Source organism: Hypomesus transpacificus, chromosome 5 (genome assembly GCF_021917145.1).
Source record: "Hypomesus transpacificus isolate Combined female chromosome 5, fHypTra1, whole genome shotgun sequence".
Lineage (NCBI taxonomy): Eukaryota > Metazoa > Chordata > Actinopteri > Osmeriformes > Osmeridae > Hypomesus > Hypomesus transpacificus.
Genome location: NC_061064.1, coordinates 1,709,570 through 1,727,571, shown reverse-complemented (window position 1 = coordinate 1,727,571; position 18,002 = coordinate 1,709,570). Strand labels below are relative to the sequence as shown.

At 39.7% G+C, this 18,002-nt stretch overlaps 1 protein-coding gene across 1 annotated transcript; it reads left to right on the top strand.

The window, feature by feature from the left end:
• Window positions 1-223: 223 nt before the first annotated feature.
• Window positions 224-17,302, top strand: ar (androgen receptor). Its single transcript, XM_047020337.1, has 8 exons — window positions 224-2,215; window positions 6,296-6,447; window positions 7,279-7,395; window positions 11,319-11,597; window positions 11,820-11,964; window positions 12,857-12,987; window positions 13,458-13,609; window positions 13,795-17,302. The coding sequence occupies exons 1-8, from the start codon at window positions 819-821 to the stop codon at window positions 13,951-13,953; spliced, it is 2,532 nt and encodes an 843-aa protein (XP_046876293.1). The 5' UTR covers window positions 224-818; the 3' UTR covers window positions 13,954-17,302.
• Window positions 17,303-18,002: the final 700 nt, after the last annotated feature.

Here is an 18,002-nt window from a genome sequence, read left to right as displayed (position 1 = left end):
GTCATTTAAGGCTTATTATGGAGACTAAAAACTTTGTTCAATTTCAATTTATGTTAAATTCTGAGTTGAGCATAGGCCTACTAAAACGTAGCAGTAGGCTAAATCCTGACTTTCTTGAAATGACATTTAAAACTGGAATTACTCCAAGGACTGTATTATTTAGTATGCTAGCGTGGGGTGCTAAACTCACAAACCGACCACAAAAGCGCTCAAGGTCTTTGAAAGTAAACTTCGTTCCCGGAAAGTCTCGCAACAAGTCAAACATTGAAATCAAAAGTCTGTTTTATAAGGCTTTGGATGCACATGACAGGATGGTAGGGGTTAAGAGTTTTGGTAATACCTTTCAGCGTAGTCAAGGCATGGGTGAAACTGTAGCGCAACTCTAGATTGGTCGGACCGTCCCTCACAAGTAAATGTTAGACCACGACAGTCAACCACGGAATCATCTCTTCACATGTTTACTTTTTTCATTCGGTAGGACGAGAACGAGTTGTGCGTGTGAGGGTACATTTTCAAAAGCCATGTTTTTGTACTTTCTACTCGAAGACAGGCCGAAGTCTGTTCTACGCCCAACGGACTAAAACTTAATTTTCAAAGTTTGTATGCGTTTAAGAAATCGTTTACCATTAACCTGCAATCAGCCCTAACTTGTTGTGCCATTCTATTTTAGTTGTATACGGTATATTTGACTGAAGTTGATTGTGTGAGAGGATGGAATTTTATTTAAATACATAAATTCTGTTCAAACCTTTTTAGACTTCTTTCAACAATATTACTGACGACTCACCACGAGCGTCGTTTCTGGAGTTGCCTATAATATGGAGATTCCCGTTCCATTAGGAGGAGTTTGTGACTCCCCTAACATAGTTTTTCGAGGACCTTACCAAAACGTTTTTCACAACGTGCGAGTTGCACTGCCGAATAACGCTGTCAACGAAAGCTTGGACTACAGTAGTTCCAAGTACAGTTTCTTGCAAAATAAGCACTCCTGGGAGATGTGCCAAACTAATCGACTATCACCGCGCAAAGAAATATGGCCAGGGACTGCTCGTAATTCAGATGCCGAGGTAAGAGAGGGTGACAGTATTGGTTTTTACAGAACACTCGAAGCACAAGCAAGTCGTATCCATTTTGTTAAAAGCTCCACAGCAACAAAAAACGGGTTGAATGGATTAGATATTGCAGACAACGGATCCTATTGCACTGTCCCGCAAGTATTCACGGAAAAACAACGCTGTCAACCAGCTGTGCCCCGTCACGGAAAGGAGTTAAGTCCTAACGGTGACGCCTGTGCGGGGAGTACCTGCTCCAACACTGCGTGCACCACCATCTCAGAAACGGCGAGGGAGCTGTGCAAGGCTGTCTCTGTGTCTCTTGGACTTAACATGGACTCGAATGAGATGACTGATATGGGACATAATCACAGTCTCTCCATCTCAGATGACCAAACTCAAGGAAACTACTTGTTTGACGTTCCTTTAATTGATTGTCCTGGGTCTGGAAAAGCTACCTCAGATTATAAGTGCCCTATTGATCGCGGTCCCAGATCACTACAAAGCGATAAAGAAATTCCGATGTATAAAAGTTCCACCGTCACTGAAATTGCAGAGAGCTCCGCGGCTCTCCAGCATGTCGGTTCCGCACACCAATCTATGGACGGGCAGGAGTTTGGACTGAGTATAAATGATGGTGACTTAACTTCAAAAGAAACATCTATGAATAGAGAGGACGCGCCTTCTGTCTCTTGTCCCTTTGATCAACTTTTTTACGCTAACTCGCCACAATTCACTCAAAATGACCCAGACAGCAGCTCGTCTCATGTCTTCTACAAACCCCTTGCTCAATTCGGTGAAACCGGAGAGACTATGGAGGATAAATATGTAGACTATCTCCATCAGCAGCACAGTGTTAAGGTTAAATCTGAGGCCATCAATAATGAATCATCAGGAACACCATGGGGCCTGCATTATAGGTACAATGAAAACGTACATTATGGACCCCCCAGACAGAACATGAATACATGTAATGCGGCACCAGAAGCAACGTTCATATGCAACCCGTATGAATACGACAAAGGGGGTCTCGTGCACCGCGAACGGACAAATCTCGAGGCGTGGTACCCCGGCGGGATTCTGGGACGGGTGACCTACCCCAACTCCAACTGCATCAAGAATGAAGTTGGTGACTGGCTGGATGTAGCTTACAGTGACCCTAGGTAAGTGTTTTTGAAATTACAATATGCAATATGTATTTGGGAACAGCCTACATATTGAATCGAATAATTTCACAGTTTTGCTATTCACCAATTAGTTTGACGAAAACTTAAACATTTACCTTAATTTGTATAGAGATTATGTCAGTAGGTATGCAAGCAAACAAATAATTTCGCACCTTTGTGCCTTCATTTGTATTAATCCTTTTGATGTAAACCGGGGTGTTCATTGACACATAGCCGTAATATACTTTCCCCAAAACTTCTCAAAAACATATACAGCAAGAAACATTTATTTTAAACTGTTGAGAAATGGTATATCAGCTGTAGGCCTGTTCAATATTTACAAATATCAACATATTTTTTCCAATAGTCAACAAATATAGAATGCAGCTAACTGAGACACACACAGACACCCCCTCAAATAATAAAATGAAATAAAACAGTTCCCCAAAACGCAGGCTCTTTTCACTTCTTGGAGACAAAGGATTGAGAAGCAGTGAATGTGCTGGGAATCAGAGCAGAGCAGTAGGGATGGTGGTGAGGAAAGTGAAATGTTAACCTCATTTGACCCCTCATGCAGTTGTGATGTGTTACGATTCATGTCACCATCCGCCTCATAAGCAGTTTATACAAACCATATCAATAATAGGAAATGGTGGTAAAAGTAAGATTAGTAAATTTGATTCCCTATATAATAGGCATGTAATACATATTTAACATATAACATAAAAATAGGGATTATTGTCATATTGATTTGTTTGTGAGACCTCAGGTATTTTTCTCTATAAAAAAGATGTCAGTTTTCGTTCGATACGAATAAAGTTTATGGTATAGATCATTTGTTTATTTAATTAAATGAGAATAGCACACCACTTTAATTACACTTTAGATCTTGCTCCCTTTATTTACACTCTTGGTCATTGATCCTTCCGTGTGTGTAATGTGTACATACTGTATATTTTTATGTCATATTTTAATTACATTTTAAATGATTTAATTGACACATTACTAGTTTGTAGTTTAATCGTAGATAAGCTGACTTTTACAGTGACCGTCCACTTTATGGCTTTCCGTAGAACCGATTTCTTTCTGGTCTGTTGTATTTAATTCTTAACCATTCTGTAGACATAAAAAATCTGGTTTGCTGAGTCCAAACAGAAACACAGGCTTCTGGAGGTCATCAGGCCCCCTGAAAGTTGTCAATTTCTATTTCAATAATTCTTCGTTGGGTGTGAGAAAGATGCAGCCTGTTTCAGCAGTTACCTCAACACAGTCTGCTCTATCTTTAGATCTTATCAGCACGTCATGAGAGACCTATTTACATATGTTGCACTGTTAATGAAGATGCAGTGTATTTGTCCATTGAGGTTACATCATCATGACTACATTAATGAACACACAATTAGTGGATAGCTAGTAATCTCTCTATCTGTTTATCTGGTTAGCTTTATGTAAAATCTTTACATTTGAGGTGCATCTCTTCCCTACCTGGAGTGGTCCTCAGATCCCTCTTGTCCCACTGCAATGTCTCTTCCGTGACTATGTCTAATTATTGCCCTGTAAAAAAACAAAACATCAATAGAAGTAGGTGTCTGCCCACTATATTGTTTTGTTCCCTGTCTAGAGGCGATGTTTTAAATGAGTGTCATTATCTGAAATCGTCCTAAATTTACCTGTGTGGTTTTGCATGTGCATGTGTGTAGGGGGGAAGCTAGAGTACATAGAGAACTCTCTCCATGCTGCCTGTTATCCTAAGGTGGTGTAGTGGACATGTATACTGTCACTGCAGGTTTATGATTAGTTTAACATTTGCACAGAATTTACCACACCTAGTGGGGCATTCATCCCCTCCAAATTAAACTGTACATCAGTAAGTGCTGTGCTGATGTCAGTTTCACATTCTACATATGAACGTGGTTGTGGTTTCTGGATTCTAAGGTTATATATATACGTGTTAAGGATACAGTATGACATGAAGCAGTTTTAGAATCGGACTAAACTGAACTATAGTATTCAGGTTGGTTGTATATACAGCATTGGCACATTATTTATCTCTTGATTTGAACACAGCACGTAAATTGTTTTCTTTTATGGCAACAGCTTCGAAAAAATACGAATTACTTCTTTATTACGATAAACGTAGAGCATTAAAAAGTGCACCAGGGTGAAAGCAGCGTGACGTTCTAAGGAGTTGGTGTTGCAGACGTCCACATGACAGAGAAATTAAAATGGCTCCCGGGTCAGCTTCCTGTTCCAGACAACTGGTCTCTCTCCCTAGTTAGTCTTGCTCTAGTCCCTAACAGTGGTCTCTCTCCCTAGTTAGTCTTGCTCTAGTCCCTAACAGTGGTCTCTCTCTAGTTAGTCTTGCTCTAGTCCCTAACAGTGGTCTCTCTCCCTAGTTAGTCTTGCTCTAGTCCCTAACAGTGGTCTCTCTCCCTAGTTAGTCTTGCTCTAGTCCCTAACAGTGGTCTCTCTCTCTATTTAGTCTTGCTCTAGTCCCTAACAGTGGTCTCTCTCTCTATTTAGTCTTGCTGTAGTCCCTAACAGTGGTCTCTCTCCCTAGTTTGTCTTGCTCTAGTCCCTAACAGTGGTCTCTCTCTAGTTAGTCTTGCTCTAGTCCCTAACAGTGGTCTCTCTCTCTAGTTAGTCTTGCTCTAGTCCCTAACAGTGGTCTCTCTCTCTATTTAGTCTTGCTCTAGTCCCTAACAGTGGTCTCTCTCTCTATTTAGTCTTGCTGTAGTCCCTAACAGTGGTCTCTCTCTCTAGTTAGTTTTGATCTAGTCCCTAACAGTTGTCTCTCTCTCTAGTTAGTTTTGATCTAGTCCCTAACAGTGGGGTATAGGGTGGTGTCAGTCACCGTCTGATAGGGGGTTAAAAGTCAATGTAACTTATACACAGCTGTGATAGAACACTTTGTAATTTTAGAGGGGTTCTAAGAATTTGAATGGGCATTTTTTTGTTTACTACTAGCACACTGCACAAACGAGAACGTTTGCGGTGTCAAACCACAGAAACGTAAGTAAGATGTTGCTTTCACACAGCTGTTGTCTATGCTATGGTGCCAGTGAGCGTTTGATGAACACTCGGTCAATTATTAGTGTTTTCCTTGTCTGTTTAACACAACCTTGACATCTTAAGTTGCACGTCAACAAGGTTTAGTTATGTCTGTACACACTGTCCAATCTGTCCCTGTTGCCCCCTCTGGCCCTGGGGCTGCTGTGCACACACGTCTCCCACCCTCTGCAGTTATCACACTCCTTGCCCTTATCTAATGGGAAATCAAGCTCCTTAAATTAGCCTGTGCAATGCTGCAGGCTTGGTCACACAGTCAGAAGGATGTGGCTCTTGATAACTGTGAATCAGTGTTTTCAACTGTTTTTCTTCAAAAGCTGATTTGTGAATCAGATTTGTAACTGTTTTTCTTCAAAAGCTGATTTGTGAACACAAACTGAAACAAAATGGCGCGTCCTAGGATGTCAGTGTCCTTTTCCCCGAATCTCCTGACAAACCCCAAACCATGTGCCCTCCTGCCACTAGCAACCTGCTCAGTGCTCCTGACTGTAACCCCCCCCCCCCCCCCCCACACACACACACACACACACACACACACACACACACTGGCCCATACCATCGGTTTGATGCTGTAGTGTAAGATGATCTTTTGTCACATCTGCGATAGGTTACTCACTTACTTTAGGTGTCACTTCATGTGTGCCTTAAATTACTGCTGATACATTTTGTCGTGGCATAAATGAAGTTCTGGCTGTCCAGATAGGCTTCTGTACTGAGTTGTTTCCCGTTTGTATGTCAGTGGGTTATATTTCAAGGTATTTTTAGCACAGAACACCCTGCTTAGCTACATGCCTAGCAAAATGTTTATAATTAATCAATGAATCTGCAATGGCAGACGTCCATATAATTATCACATATTCAAATTTAAATGTGTTGGAAAATATATTCAGACCACTTCATATTCAGGTTACGTAAAATCTTGCTGTTATTATGTAATTGCAGTGATGATGCATAGTTTGCGTGTTTAAGATTCGCCTGAATAGACATGTTTCTGCGTTTGTCTTGAAGGTTTGAAAGTGGCAGGGAGCACATGTTCCCTATGGAATTCTTCTTCCCACCACAAAGAACCTGCTTGATCTGTGCCGACGAAGCTTCTGGCTGCCACTACGGCGCTCTCACCTGCGGCAGCTGCAAAGTGTTCTTTAAGAGGGCTGCAGAAGGTAAGAAAAACTGGGAATTTATTACCTTAGCAGCTTTCTGTATACCACTAACAGGGCAAAGTTCCAAGCTAAGCTAACAGGGTCTTAAAGGACTATGGGAACTGTTGAAAACTCTGTAGAGGAGACCCAGATATGGAAGGCGTTTTTGTCCTGAGTTTACGTTCTCGAAAGTGTGAAAGGAATTGAAACATGTAGACCCTTTCACACTATTTTTTTACACATTTTTAGCAGGTAAGCCACACGGTTTGATATATTAAGTTTCCAGCTCACAAGCTCACACGCTGTATTTTTACTGTAGTGACGCATCGCATTTAGTAAGATGCGGAAACCAGACACTCCTGTAATGGTAGATCCCACCAAAGCTTTGCCCCTCGTGGGAATGGTTTCAGTCAGTGGCCAAAAAAACCAAACATGTTTGAAATCATCATTGCAAGGGTGTGAGGGTTTAAAGAGTACCACACAAGTCAGCAGCTACAGTGAACGACCTAGAATCGTGGTTAAATAGGCTTTATAACCATGTAGTTTGTGGGGGCCAATTCCATAAACGCAGGACTGCAGTCCTCGGACTGCTCCCAGATGACTTGTTAGGCTCATAATTTTTTCTCTCCTGCTGAACTCAGAATGGAAACTTTGTACAGACCATCAAGTAATGCCTTGTAAAATATATTTTTTATTAATTTACCATGCCACGATAAACGCATTTTAAATTTACTTGTTTGTAGAGTATAAATTTAACTTCATCGGGAACAATGAACACTGATTTTAAAAGACAAATAAAGGAAGCATACAATCAAATAAAACATTTACATACATATTTTTTTTTCCTTTTAGGGAAACAGAAATATCTATGTGCGAGCCGAAATGACTGCACCATCGACAAGCTCAGAAGGAAAAACTGCCCTTCGTGTCGCCTGAAGAAATGTTTTGAGGCTGGTATGACTCTGGGAGGTGAGTAAGAAAACCCCTTTTCAATTTCCTGCATTTTAATCGATCTCTTCTTAAATACACTCCTGCTTCACTTTACATGTACGCCTGCATGCAAAACCTCTTCCCTGTATGTCAGGAATTTCTTATAGTATACCTGAGTATGCATGTGTAATATTTCTGCTGATCCCGTAAGCCCATAAGAATGATCCCAGCGTGGATGATTACCAAAAAACGGTCTGTCTCAGCCCAAGTACCCGATTTTCAGTGACTGTTGCATTCCCATCTTACACATTTAAGGTGTCTTCAAGTGCAGAATCATGATGGGAGATGCTTCCGTTAATCAAGCCCCTGACTGAGCCACAAGGCAATTTCAACCTATTCAGTTCATTCTTCACTCTCCCAGACATATTCGTCATATTAGACCCATAAAGATAGACATGTGGTGGACTAATTTTTGTCTTGTGTTCAATTTTCACTCTCCACCATTTTCTCATTCTGGTAACAGTGAAAATTGTACCGAAGAGCAGAAAACTGACACAAGACATGTATTAAAGGAGCATAAATGCTGGTAATTTAGCCACCAGCTGCTGACAAGCCCATGGGGGGAAAATGCGAAGTAATGCTGTGATTGTCAGTGAAAAGGCACACCTTCTCTGGCTGTAGTTACAAAGAGACCTCTTTCCTTCAAAGTCGCCTCTGTGAGATGTGTAATCCTCTCTGCACTTTCTTTCTGGGAAGTTTGTGACAGTAATTTGGAAACTCAGTGAAGATCTGAAAGACTCATCTTATCATCTTATTATAGAATGATGATGGATTTGATGGATTTATTATTCCTGTAAAAATTGAAGACTCTTGTTGAGAATCGTAGCATGCAGGTTTTCATTTGGAGTAGAGAATTCCATATGACCTTTTTTCAGGTTAATAATTACTGCACATCTCCAAATAGATCTTCTGAATGTGGCAGTTAATTTGACCGATTCACCATAGATTCCATTTTGCTGACACACAATGCTACGCGAAAGCATCAGAAATATCATCAAATGACCTGGCTGAACTGTCCCTACTTCTAAACTTCTATATGCAGTTGCAGAGGAAATGTTGTGCTTTGACAGGGTATTTTCTGTAGGCAGTCTTTGTAATTAACCCCAGAATAATATGTATAGTACATTACAAAAACGGTTGGAGATAATTAAAAGAGCCAGAAATATTGGTTTCTCATGGGATTTGCCAGGAGGAAGATTGCTCACTCACCACACCAGCACCTGTTTACACTAATTATAACTCTGCTCATGTTCAGTTTAGCTGTCCTTATTAAAGTAAATGATCATTTAAACAGGCAAATATGGATATTGATATTCCTTTAGCAATAGCTTTGTGTGTCTAAAACATAATGCTTAAAAGATACAATAAACGAATATACCAAAACTAGTGGAAATAACAAAAAAGAATAATATAAGTAGATATCTTTATTGTTAGTATTATATAATTTATATAAATAATTCGTATTATGGTTCATACTTGTTGCAAAAGAGAGCGTAACATCTGACTGGCTACCTGTTTGAATTGGCTTTGCATCAATTTAAGGGAGGTTGTATGTACAGGGCAGTGCAACCTGACCAACCCTTTTGACTCCAGTATGTACTATCAGGAAGATAAGACATTAGGACAAGAAACATGTTCTCATGTGTGTAAAAATACTAGAAGGAATTACTGGATGGTGTTTTCAACTGAAGAATTCCCAGTCTTAGAAAATATTTCACATAAAATATGATATGACGTGTAAGAAATGTGTGATTATATGTAATTTGGCTGCAAATTACGTTTCAACTTTCTGGGATGTGTCAATTAACAATCAGATGTTGAAGATCAGAAAGCAACAGAGTTACCTGGCAATGTTCCATCATCCACATTTCACATCGTAAGAAGAGCAGTGCATAGATGGGTATAAATTAAACTTGCACATTATATTTTCAAAGGTACTTTTTGTACGTAATTACCTTTCCTACATGTGTACAATTGGACAGTATTTTAGTGTATATATTCCTGGCCAGTGCTCATAAAAGCTCAAACAGTGAGCCAAGTTAGAGTTGGAATGCTTTTGGGCAAAGATACTTCAGACGGGGGGGTTAACGGAGGTTGTGGATGTCAGTCCAACCATTCTCTCAACAGTGTTATATAATTTTCATTCCACAATATTTAGTCATCGTTTTGTCATTTACAACATCCCATGTTCACAGGGCACTGAGAGAAATATAAGAATAAATTCTCCCACTTTCAACCAAGACCAGACCTACTAAAAGTGCACCCTGATATTTTTAGTAATTGATAGTCTACTCCGCATATGCCTCCAGGCCATGGATCTATAGTGAAGCAGAGTGGCTCTCATTATAGACAACCCCTTATCCTCCAGATTCATTTAGTGGCCTACAAAGCTCAGCTAAACTTCTGACTTGAGAGATAGGCAGGCACCAGTCAGGCCCTCTTCAGAATTCGGTAAAACTCAGTTAAAAAGTAGAGTCTTTTGAGACCAACATTGTCTGTCCCATTCAGTTTGAATAACTTGAATGCCTGGTTATTGATCTGCTAAGGGGAGATTGCATCCCTCCCTCTCTCTCTCAGACAGGTGTCATGGTAGCGAAAGCAGAAATAACTTGGAGAACCCAGAACTTGGAAACTCAAAAGAGAGTTGGTGTTATCCGGCAAAAATAAGTAGTTTGAGAGTGAATGGTGGATTGGAGACTTGTCTAGTCTTGACTGTAGTCACAGGGTTGGTTTCAGCACAGATTGTTTGTGATGTGGCAACTGATTAGCAGAATGTGGTTATTTCACTTGGATTCATTTGAAGCAGGAGACTTGTCACCTCTGTAAGGAAGACTTAGTACTTTTTGAGTTAATTAGTGGAGGGTGTCAAGTGTCAAACATCTGTCTCGTGTGGATCAGTTAGCAAACGGCTTCTTTAGCATTGTTTTGTCAATGTATCCAGTTTAAATGCAGTGTTGTAACAGAAACATTTATAGCTGAAAATGTTCATTGCACTGGCCAGTTGGCTTAATGTGTGGCTGCATGTTTGAAAGAGGTCCTGCTTCTGGTCTTCTCTCCTTGGACGTGACAGTGAAGGAAAATATTTGTGGTTCGCGGAGACATGCCCTTATCAAGATGCTATCTACCAGATGGGGCTCATCTGGTTTAGTGCACTTTTATGAAATTGTTGGTATTTTTTGCAGATTATTAGCATTTTAGTGTGATCCTCTAGATCTACCTCAAGGTTAACCAAAGTAATTACAGGACTGCAATGTATTTTCCACATCGATTGCAGCAGAATTAGATGTTTGTAGATGTCAAGGCAGGAGGATTAAAAACAGCAGGACACGGACAGCCATTCACCTCTCCTGGGATCACAGAGTTTTTTTCTCCTGTTCAGCCTAAACATGGTTGTTGTGTCTAGTGTAGTTGATAGGGGTCTTTTTTGTGTCAGGAAGTTTTTAAGAACCTCATTAGTTAAACATGTTAATCTTGGTCTTCATTTTGACAGTTTTCTGTTTGAATGTATATATTTTTTAAACCAGGCAACATTTCATGTTCATATTTGTGTTCATATTCAGTAAAAAGTTTCAGGCCACTACAAATGCCCCTTTGTTACTTTAAATGTTCTCTCCAGAGACGTTCTGAAACAGGGAAAGGGATCCTTCACTTCATCACAGGCCATTCTGGCTCAGCAAGGCTCAAGCTACCAGTGACTTATAGCCCAATTAACAGCAGATGTTAGAAAAGTTCAAAAAGCACTATATATTACGAAATGTTTTTGAATTTTGCCATTGTTTCAATTATTTGGGATCCCTTCACGTGGTATTTAAGAGCTGCAGAAGGGTAACAGATGTACCGTATCTATTAACACAGTATTTCCCCTGCTGTCCCCTCTCTCCCTCTCTCTCCTGTTCCACCAGCTCGTAAACTCAAGAAGATCGGACAGCTGAAGACTCAGGAAGATGATCATCCCAGCCAGGGTCATTGTGAGGCTGTCCAGGTCCTCTCCCCCAGGCCCAGCCTGAGCTTCCACTCCCAGCTGGTGTTCCTCAACATCCTAGAGTCTATCGAGCCCGAGGTGGTGAACGCCGGTCACGACCACGGGCAGCCAGACTCTGCCGCCAACCTGCTCACCAGTCTCAACGAGCTCGGGGAGAGACAGCTGGTCAAGGTGGTGAAGTGGGCGAAAGGCCTGCCAGGTAGAGTGACACAACATTCAGGATGATGATGAGTTCTGGTATAGTTTTTCACGAAAGGCCTTTGCAGTGGTCGTCCTCCAGCTAGAGCTGCTTCAGCGTCTGTGTATACTGGAGTCTCTTGAGGGGCCACATCTATGACATGATTGATTTATCACATGTTCCACTGTAATCAACAGTAATATCCATTATACACCTGCTTAACATTTCCCCAAATGTCCTCAGGGTTTCGAAATCTGCATGTGGATGATCAGATGACAGTCATTCAGCACTCCTGGATGGGGGTGATGGTGTTTGCCTTGGGATGGAGGTCCTACAAGAATGTCAACGGCAGAATGCTCTACTTTGCTCCTGATCTCGTGTTCAATGAGTATGTGCAGCTGTCTCGTACTGAATTCAATTATCTCCACTAAATTATCTCATTGCCGCCAGGACACCCAGCACACATTTGTTGCTACAGTATAATGTTTAGAAAGATTTACTCTACGGAATTGCCTCTTGGCTGTTATGTACGTGGCAGATGCCAATTTCTCTCTCTCTCTCTCTCTCTCTCTCTCTCTCTCTCTCTCTCTCTCTCTCTCTCTCTCTCTCTCTCTCTCTCTCTCTCTCTCTCTCTCTCTCTCTCTCCATCAACGCTTTAACTCTGTTCACACAGACACGCACACACAGCCATCTAGAATTTCATGTGCACAAAGGCTGATAGGCTGAGCTTTCAGTAGCATTTCATTTCTTTGTAAGTGCTACAATCACTAAGACTACTGTGAAGAAGAATATTTCTTCCATTAAATGGCTTGTGCTACAGGTACCACAATAATACTGCTGGGTGGGAAGTTTAAATCTTGTATTTCTTGGCGTTGGCAGTACCAAATATACAGTGGTATCAAACACACTTTTACTGAGAAATATACAGTACATTAGCAACAGAATTATATATATATTTTTTGCGATACTGTTTCATCTTCATACCAGCGTAAGGCTTGTGCCACAATGTCTTAATATTCGACAAATGTCCTAAGTATATATGGGTCCACTTACTGCATCATTCAGCCAATCTGGCCACACAGATATGGTAACTCTCCTCATTGTAACATGGTCACACACAAACCTGCCCCCTTCAACCTCTCTCCATCTACAGCAACACAGAGTAAAACATTTAAAATGTACTCCCCTTAGTCCTCCCCAGCCCCCCTCCACCTATTCCCATAACCCTGTTGCTCTCCCTGACCTCACAGCGCTGCTCTCCATCCCTCTTCTGTCCTCAGCCATCGGATGCATATTTCCTCCATGTACGAGCACTGTCTCCGGATGAGACACCTGTCCCAGGAGTTTGTGATGCTCCAGGTCACACAGGAGGAGTTTCTCTGCATGAAGGCCCTGCTTCTCTTCAGCATCAGTAAGTGCTTCGAAGACATGCCCTGGAGGTTCACCTCACTCACTGATGACGCCGGTGAAAAGCATTTTCCGTTGTTAAAGCCAGAACTGCAGCTGTTGCCTCGACCCCGAGCTCACCTGTGTTTGTTTAGTTTGGAGCACCAGTGTTGTTGTCTCTTGTTACTACCACTGGAATTATCAGTTATGCAGACTACTAGGAAATCAAATGTAGTGAATCCAGGTATGGATTACAATTTGTTAGTGCTATGTTACCTGAACTACATATCTGGCTAAGCGAATCACAGATCTACAGTGAAGCGAATCACAGATCTACAGTGAAGCGAATCACAGATCTACAGTGAAGCGAATCACAGATCTACAGTGAAGCGAATCACAGATCTACAGGCCCATTTGAGTAAAGGGAGCTGCTCTTGGAGACAGTTATGGGGGTTATAGATGGTTGCACTTAGTAATGTGTCTTATCTCTTGCAGTTCCAGTAGAAGGTCTTAAGAGTCAGAAGTACTTTGATGAGTTGCGTTCTACCTACATCAATGAACTGGATCGTCTCATCAGCTATGGGAGGAAGCCAAACTGCTCACAAAGGTTCTACCAACTCACCCGCCTCCTGGATTCTCTCCAGCCGGTTAGTGTACAAAGTTTATTACAACACATCAACTATTACAGAAGGATTTGAATAAATAAACGGCTAAAATCTCGGAATGATATCACAATTATTCTGAGTGGTTATCTCCGGCATTGCTTCAGCATGACAACATTGTGAAAACCTAGACTCAAAGTGATTTAACAACTCTATCTTTCCAATTTCAGACCGTAAGGAAACTCCAACAGTTTACGTTTGACCTCTTTGTCCAGGCTCAGTCCTTGCCTACTAAGGTCAGCTTCCCTGAGATGATTGCTGAGATCATTTCAGTACATGTGCCAAAGATCCTGGCAGGTTTAGCTAAACCGATTCTGTTCCACAAGTAGTGGGATTGATTATCATCTGAAGAAAAGAGCGGATCTGATCCTGCCTCGAAAAGCCAAGGTTCTGTATTGCTTCCCTGCAATTCTGTTTCTTTTTCTCCAACTTACCTGATAGCTCAGTGTACCCTTTTATAATCATTACATCACCAGTAGCAGTAGTGTTCTTGCTTATCTGACATAATTGAGATCATTTTCTCAATTTGACAGCCAGGTTTTGGCATTTATCTCAAGAGTTGCAAAGTGTCACCTTGTTGACAGCCCTATCTCATATTTCTGGGGAAGGAAAATCACATAGTACTTCTAGGGTTCTATCCGAAGTGAGATGAAAACACCATCCATTACTGATCGATTAACTCATCTATGCACAAATTGGAACATGTAAGATCTTGATATGTACATTTTGAATTGTTTATCTAAAGTTATGCAGATAATTCCTGAATACTTCTTCATATACATACACAGTAGTTTAACTGTATTTAGTAACTGTTCCATTCATGTATTAGACTATGTACCCACAGTACAGTTATCACACATACAATACAAAATACATCAAAATAGTAGTTGCACCTACAGCTTTCTGGTATACAGTTTAGATCAGATACATATATACGCACAGCTTTTCTAATGATGCTGTCATGCTTTTATCTAGTTTTAATTTGTAAATGAATGTGCTTTTTTTACCAGTTCTGTGGATCTCTGTTTAGAATCTAAAGATCAAACTCAAAGTGCAACTTGTTTAAATATTGTTTGACTAATAATTGGGAAAATTGATGGTCAAACCAAACATACATAAATTGTTTCACCAGTTTCAATGTTTAAAACATGCTGGTTTTGCTTGCCCTTACCAACCCATCTCTGTATTTGAACACAAGTTATTAGTGGCATCTGAACAAAGATGAACTGGTCATCTTTAATCAGTGCTTGTTAAAATGGAATTAAATGAATTTAATCTAAACATGACATGACCTGGCATATTAGTAGCAGTTGAAATGGTATAAACATTGCAGTCAAAAAAGCGATTTTTATGACCTTGACATTTGCGATAACTAAAGTGTTATTTGGGATTCACAGAAACATTATACTTTCTTTAATCCAGTTACAATATGCTGTTAATGTGAATATAGCAACAATATTTTAAGACAATCTTGCTCACTGTACCAAGGACCGTGATTTGTGTTTGTGATATTGCAATACCTGTGAGCTTTACTAACTGCATGCAGATTCCATGTGGCCCTTTGTAATTTTCTAAAACATAAAAGTGTACTTTATATCTTGCAAGTAGTCCCTATAGTACAACTATGATTGTTACTGTTTTCAATAATCTCGTCTAACTGCATGTTTAAATTGTATTAGTGTAGATTCAGTAAAGAAGTCAAATAGAAGTAAAATAGTATTGTGCTTGACCATGATCATTTGAAACATATACCATTTTGTCCACAAGAAGATTGCTTTATGTTACTTTAGGGTGATCAAAACTACAATAAGTTCCAAAATATGACTATTCATTTGCCCTAGCTAATCACTGAGTCACATGGACCTTCTGACACTGCATTCTTACGCCAAAAATGTTTTCATACACAATGCGAAACACCAATCAAGTGAAACATTTAATTACAAGTAAGGTAGTTTCTATGTGGCATTTTAATATGGCACTTAACAAGAGTCTTCTTCTGTTAGCTGTGGCATAAATTGCTCTACTGAATTAAATCGTATCGTATTTTAGGTGTAACATCTGTAAATGTTCTGTGTAAAACCTGTAAATGTGTTAAATGTCTTAAACTTGCTGAAACTTTCATGCTGCTTACACAAAAATAAAAATAAACAAATACACTTGGAATAAAAAATGTATGACCTTGACACTTGATTAAAGTATAGTAGTTCAATAACAAATAAATCAGCAATTCAAAATTGAATTAGCATTCAAATTCGCTTTGTATTTGACAGTCACAAGCACTAAGCAATAACTTGCAGTTGTTCATCCATTTACAATAAGACTGGTTATTAAAACATGCATAAACTGTGAGAAGGTAACCAAGTATGTAATATCAACATGGTTTTGACAGACACAACCCACTGAAATCTTAAAATATGAAAGTGTGTTTGACCAATCTTGTTGTAAAAGCAACAACATACATATTTTACAACTACTATTATTATTCTCATGACTAAACAACGTATGTCTGTGATTATTTGCAGGCAATAAACCCCTGAGCTTTACTACTCAAAACTGCTGGGCATATAAGATAAACCAAAGGTAATTGTAAACAAAATTAAAAAAAATAAAAGATGTAGCATTTGTTCATGTAATGTATAGAATCTTTGCCAAGAGATACTGGAGTCTTAATTGGTCTGCAGTTATAGTCCATTCAATTGGGCCAGATTACACATTTCACTAATACAGTTAACCTTTGTGGTTATACATTAAGAAATATAGCAAGGAAGGAAGGAAGGGACAATTAATTCGCTCAATAGCTTGCACCCTAACTGTTTTGCAAACAGTCAACACTGCATCCACATTGTGTAATATGCACTGCATGAGCAAATTCAATTATAAACGTTTATGATACAATTACACTGTAGTACAAAAAGATCACAGTAGTATCTTTGCTTTCTTTACCATTATCAACAGATTCCCCAAAATGGTGCTTCCAGTTAAAAAGGATCATAATCATGTTATACATCGCAGTTCTAATGGTTTTCATAAAAAAACTTAGTTTGATAATTTCTTGCTTCACTGGTTTACTTTGAACAGGATTTTGTTCTGCAATAAGCTATTCCTCATTATTTACATTGAATTATAGTCAACGTGTACCTTGTTAACTTGTTTCAAAATGTACTGACAATCTTTCTAAATTAAAATGTTGATGCTACATGCTATGTTGATATACAATTAGGTTATATATTAAGGTCCAATTTGAACTAACTGTATTTATAAATGTTATTAACTTGGCTATGTTTAAATGGTACAGTGACTTGTGAATTGTACTGATGATACACATCTTAATCTGTATTTTTAAGCAGATTTTTTATTTTATTTTTCAACATCAGCTTCAGACATTTTCTTAATGACTTTGACTATCTTTTTAGTTAGAGTCATGTGTTTATGAGTTTAGTATTAGTGGAAGTGCAAAGTTGCATCACTTTTAAGTAAATGTAGTCAAATATGACCATGCAGTTTTTAAAAGTGTTGTGACACCTGTAAAATGAGTCAGACTTAATTTCATAAGTCATTATCTGTAAATTGATGACCAGTTTTTTAAACAATTGGTATGATGTGTTTCTGGTCAGGGTTTGTGTAAACTGGGGGTTTGTTTGTGCTACTTTGCATATTATTAAAAACGACAAAAACATGCGTCTGGTTATGTGTGCTTGATTTTTTACTTTACACATCAGCTAAGGAACTATTAAAATCAAATCGTATTTGTAAGGCCCTCTTTACACGCAATGTTCCTCACATACGTCCATAGAACTGCACTAAACTCTCAAAGAAAACAAGGTAAACTCAGGCAGAAGATATTGAATAAACCTTGGGAGGAGCAATTAATTGGCCCAGTTCCATTTCATATGCCTACAGTGGTGGGCACGCCAGCACGCAAACAAAATGAATGCATTGTTTTGGAGCTTTGTGGGTCTGTGACGGAGTGGAGAGATGGAGATTTCTTTAACAGTAAATGTGGTTTTACTCACTGGAGGGTCAAGTTCATGATAATTTTTCGGTTTGCCGTTTGCGCGAGTCTTAAATAAATAAATACGTCATAAGTTTTATTCGTCAGATGTTAAATATGGAAGTTGGTAAAAAAGGGAGATGGTGTCCTCGCTTTAGCGACACATATACACAAGATGAGAGCCACGTGAAGGAGTATGCGCAGGCTGATGCGTAAAAGGCGAAGGATGAGGCAGAGGTCCAAGTAGATCGGCAATTTTCCCTGTAGTTGTGAGCCCCTCCAGTTGCTGTACCCACGCCTGTCATGAAGTGAGAACCAGATCCTGTCCAACTTACCATAAAGGCTGGCTGACTGCTCGAGAAGGGCACACCTGGACTTTGCCACCAG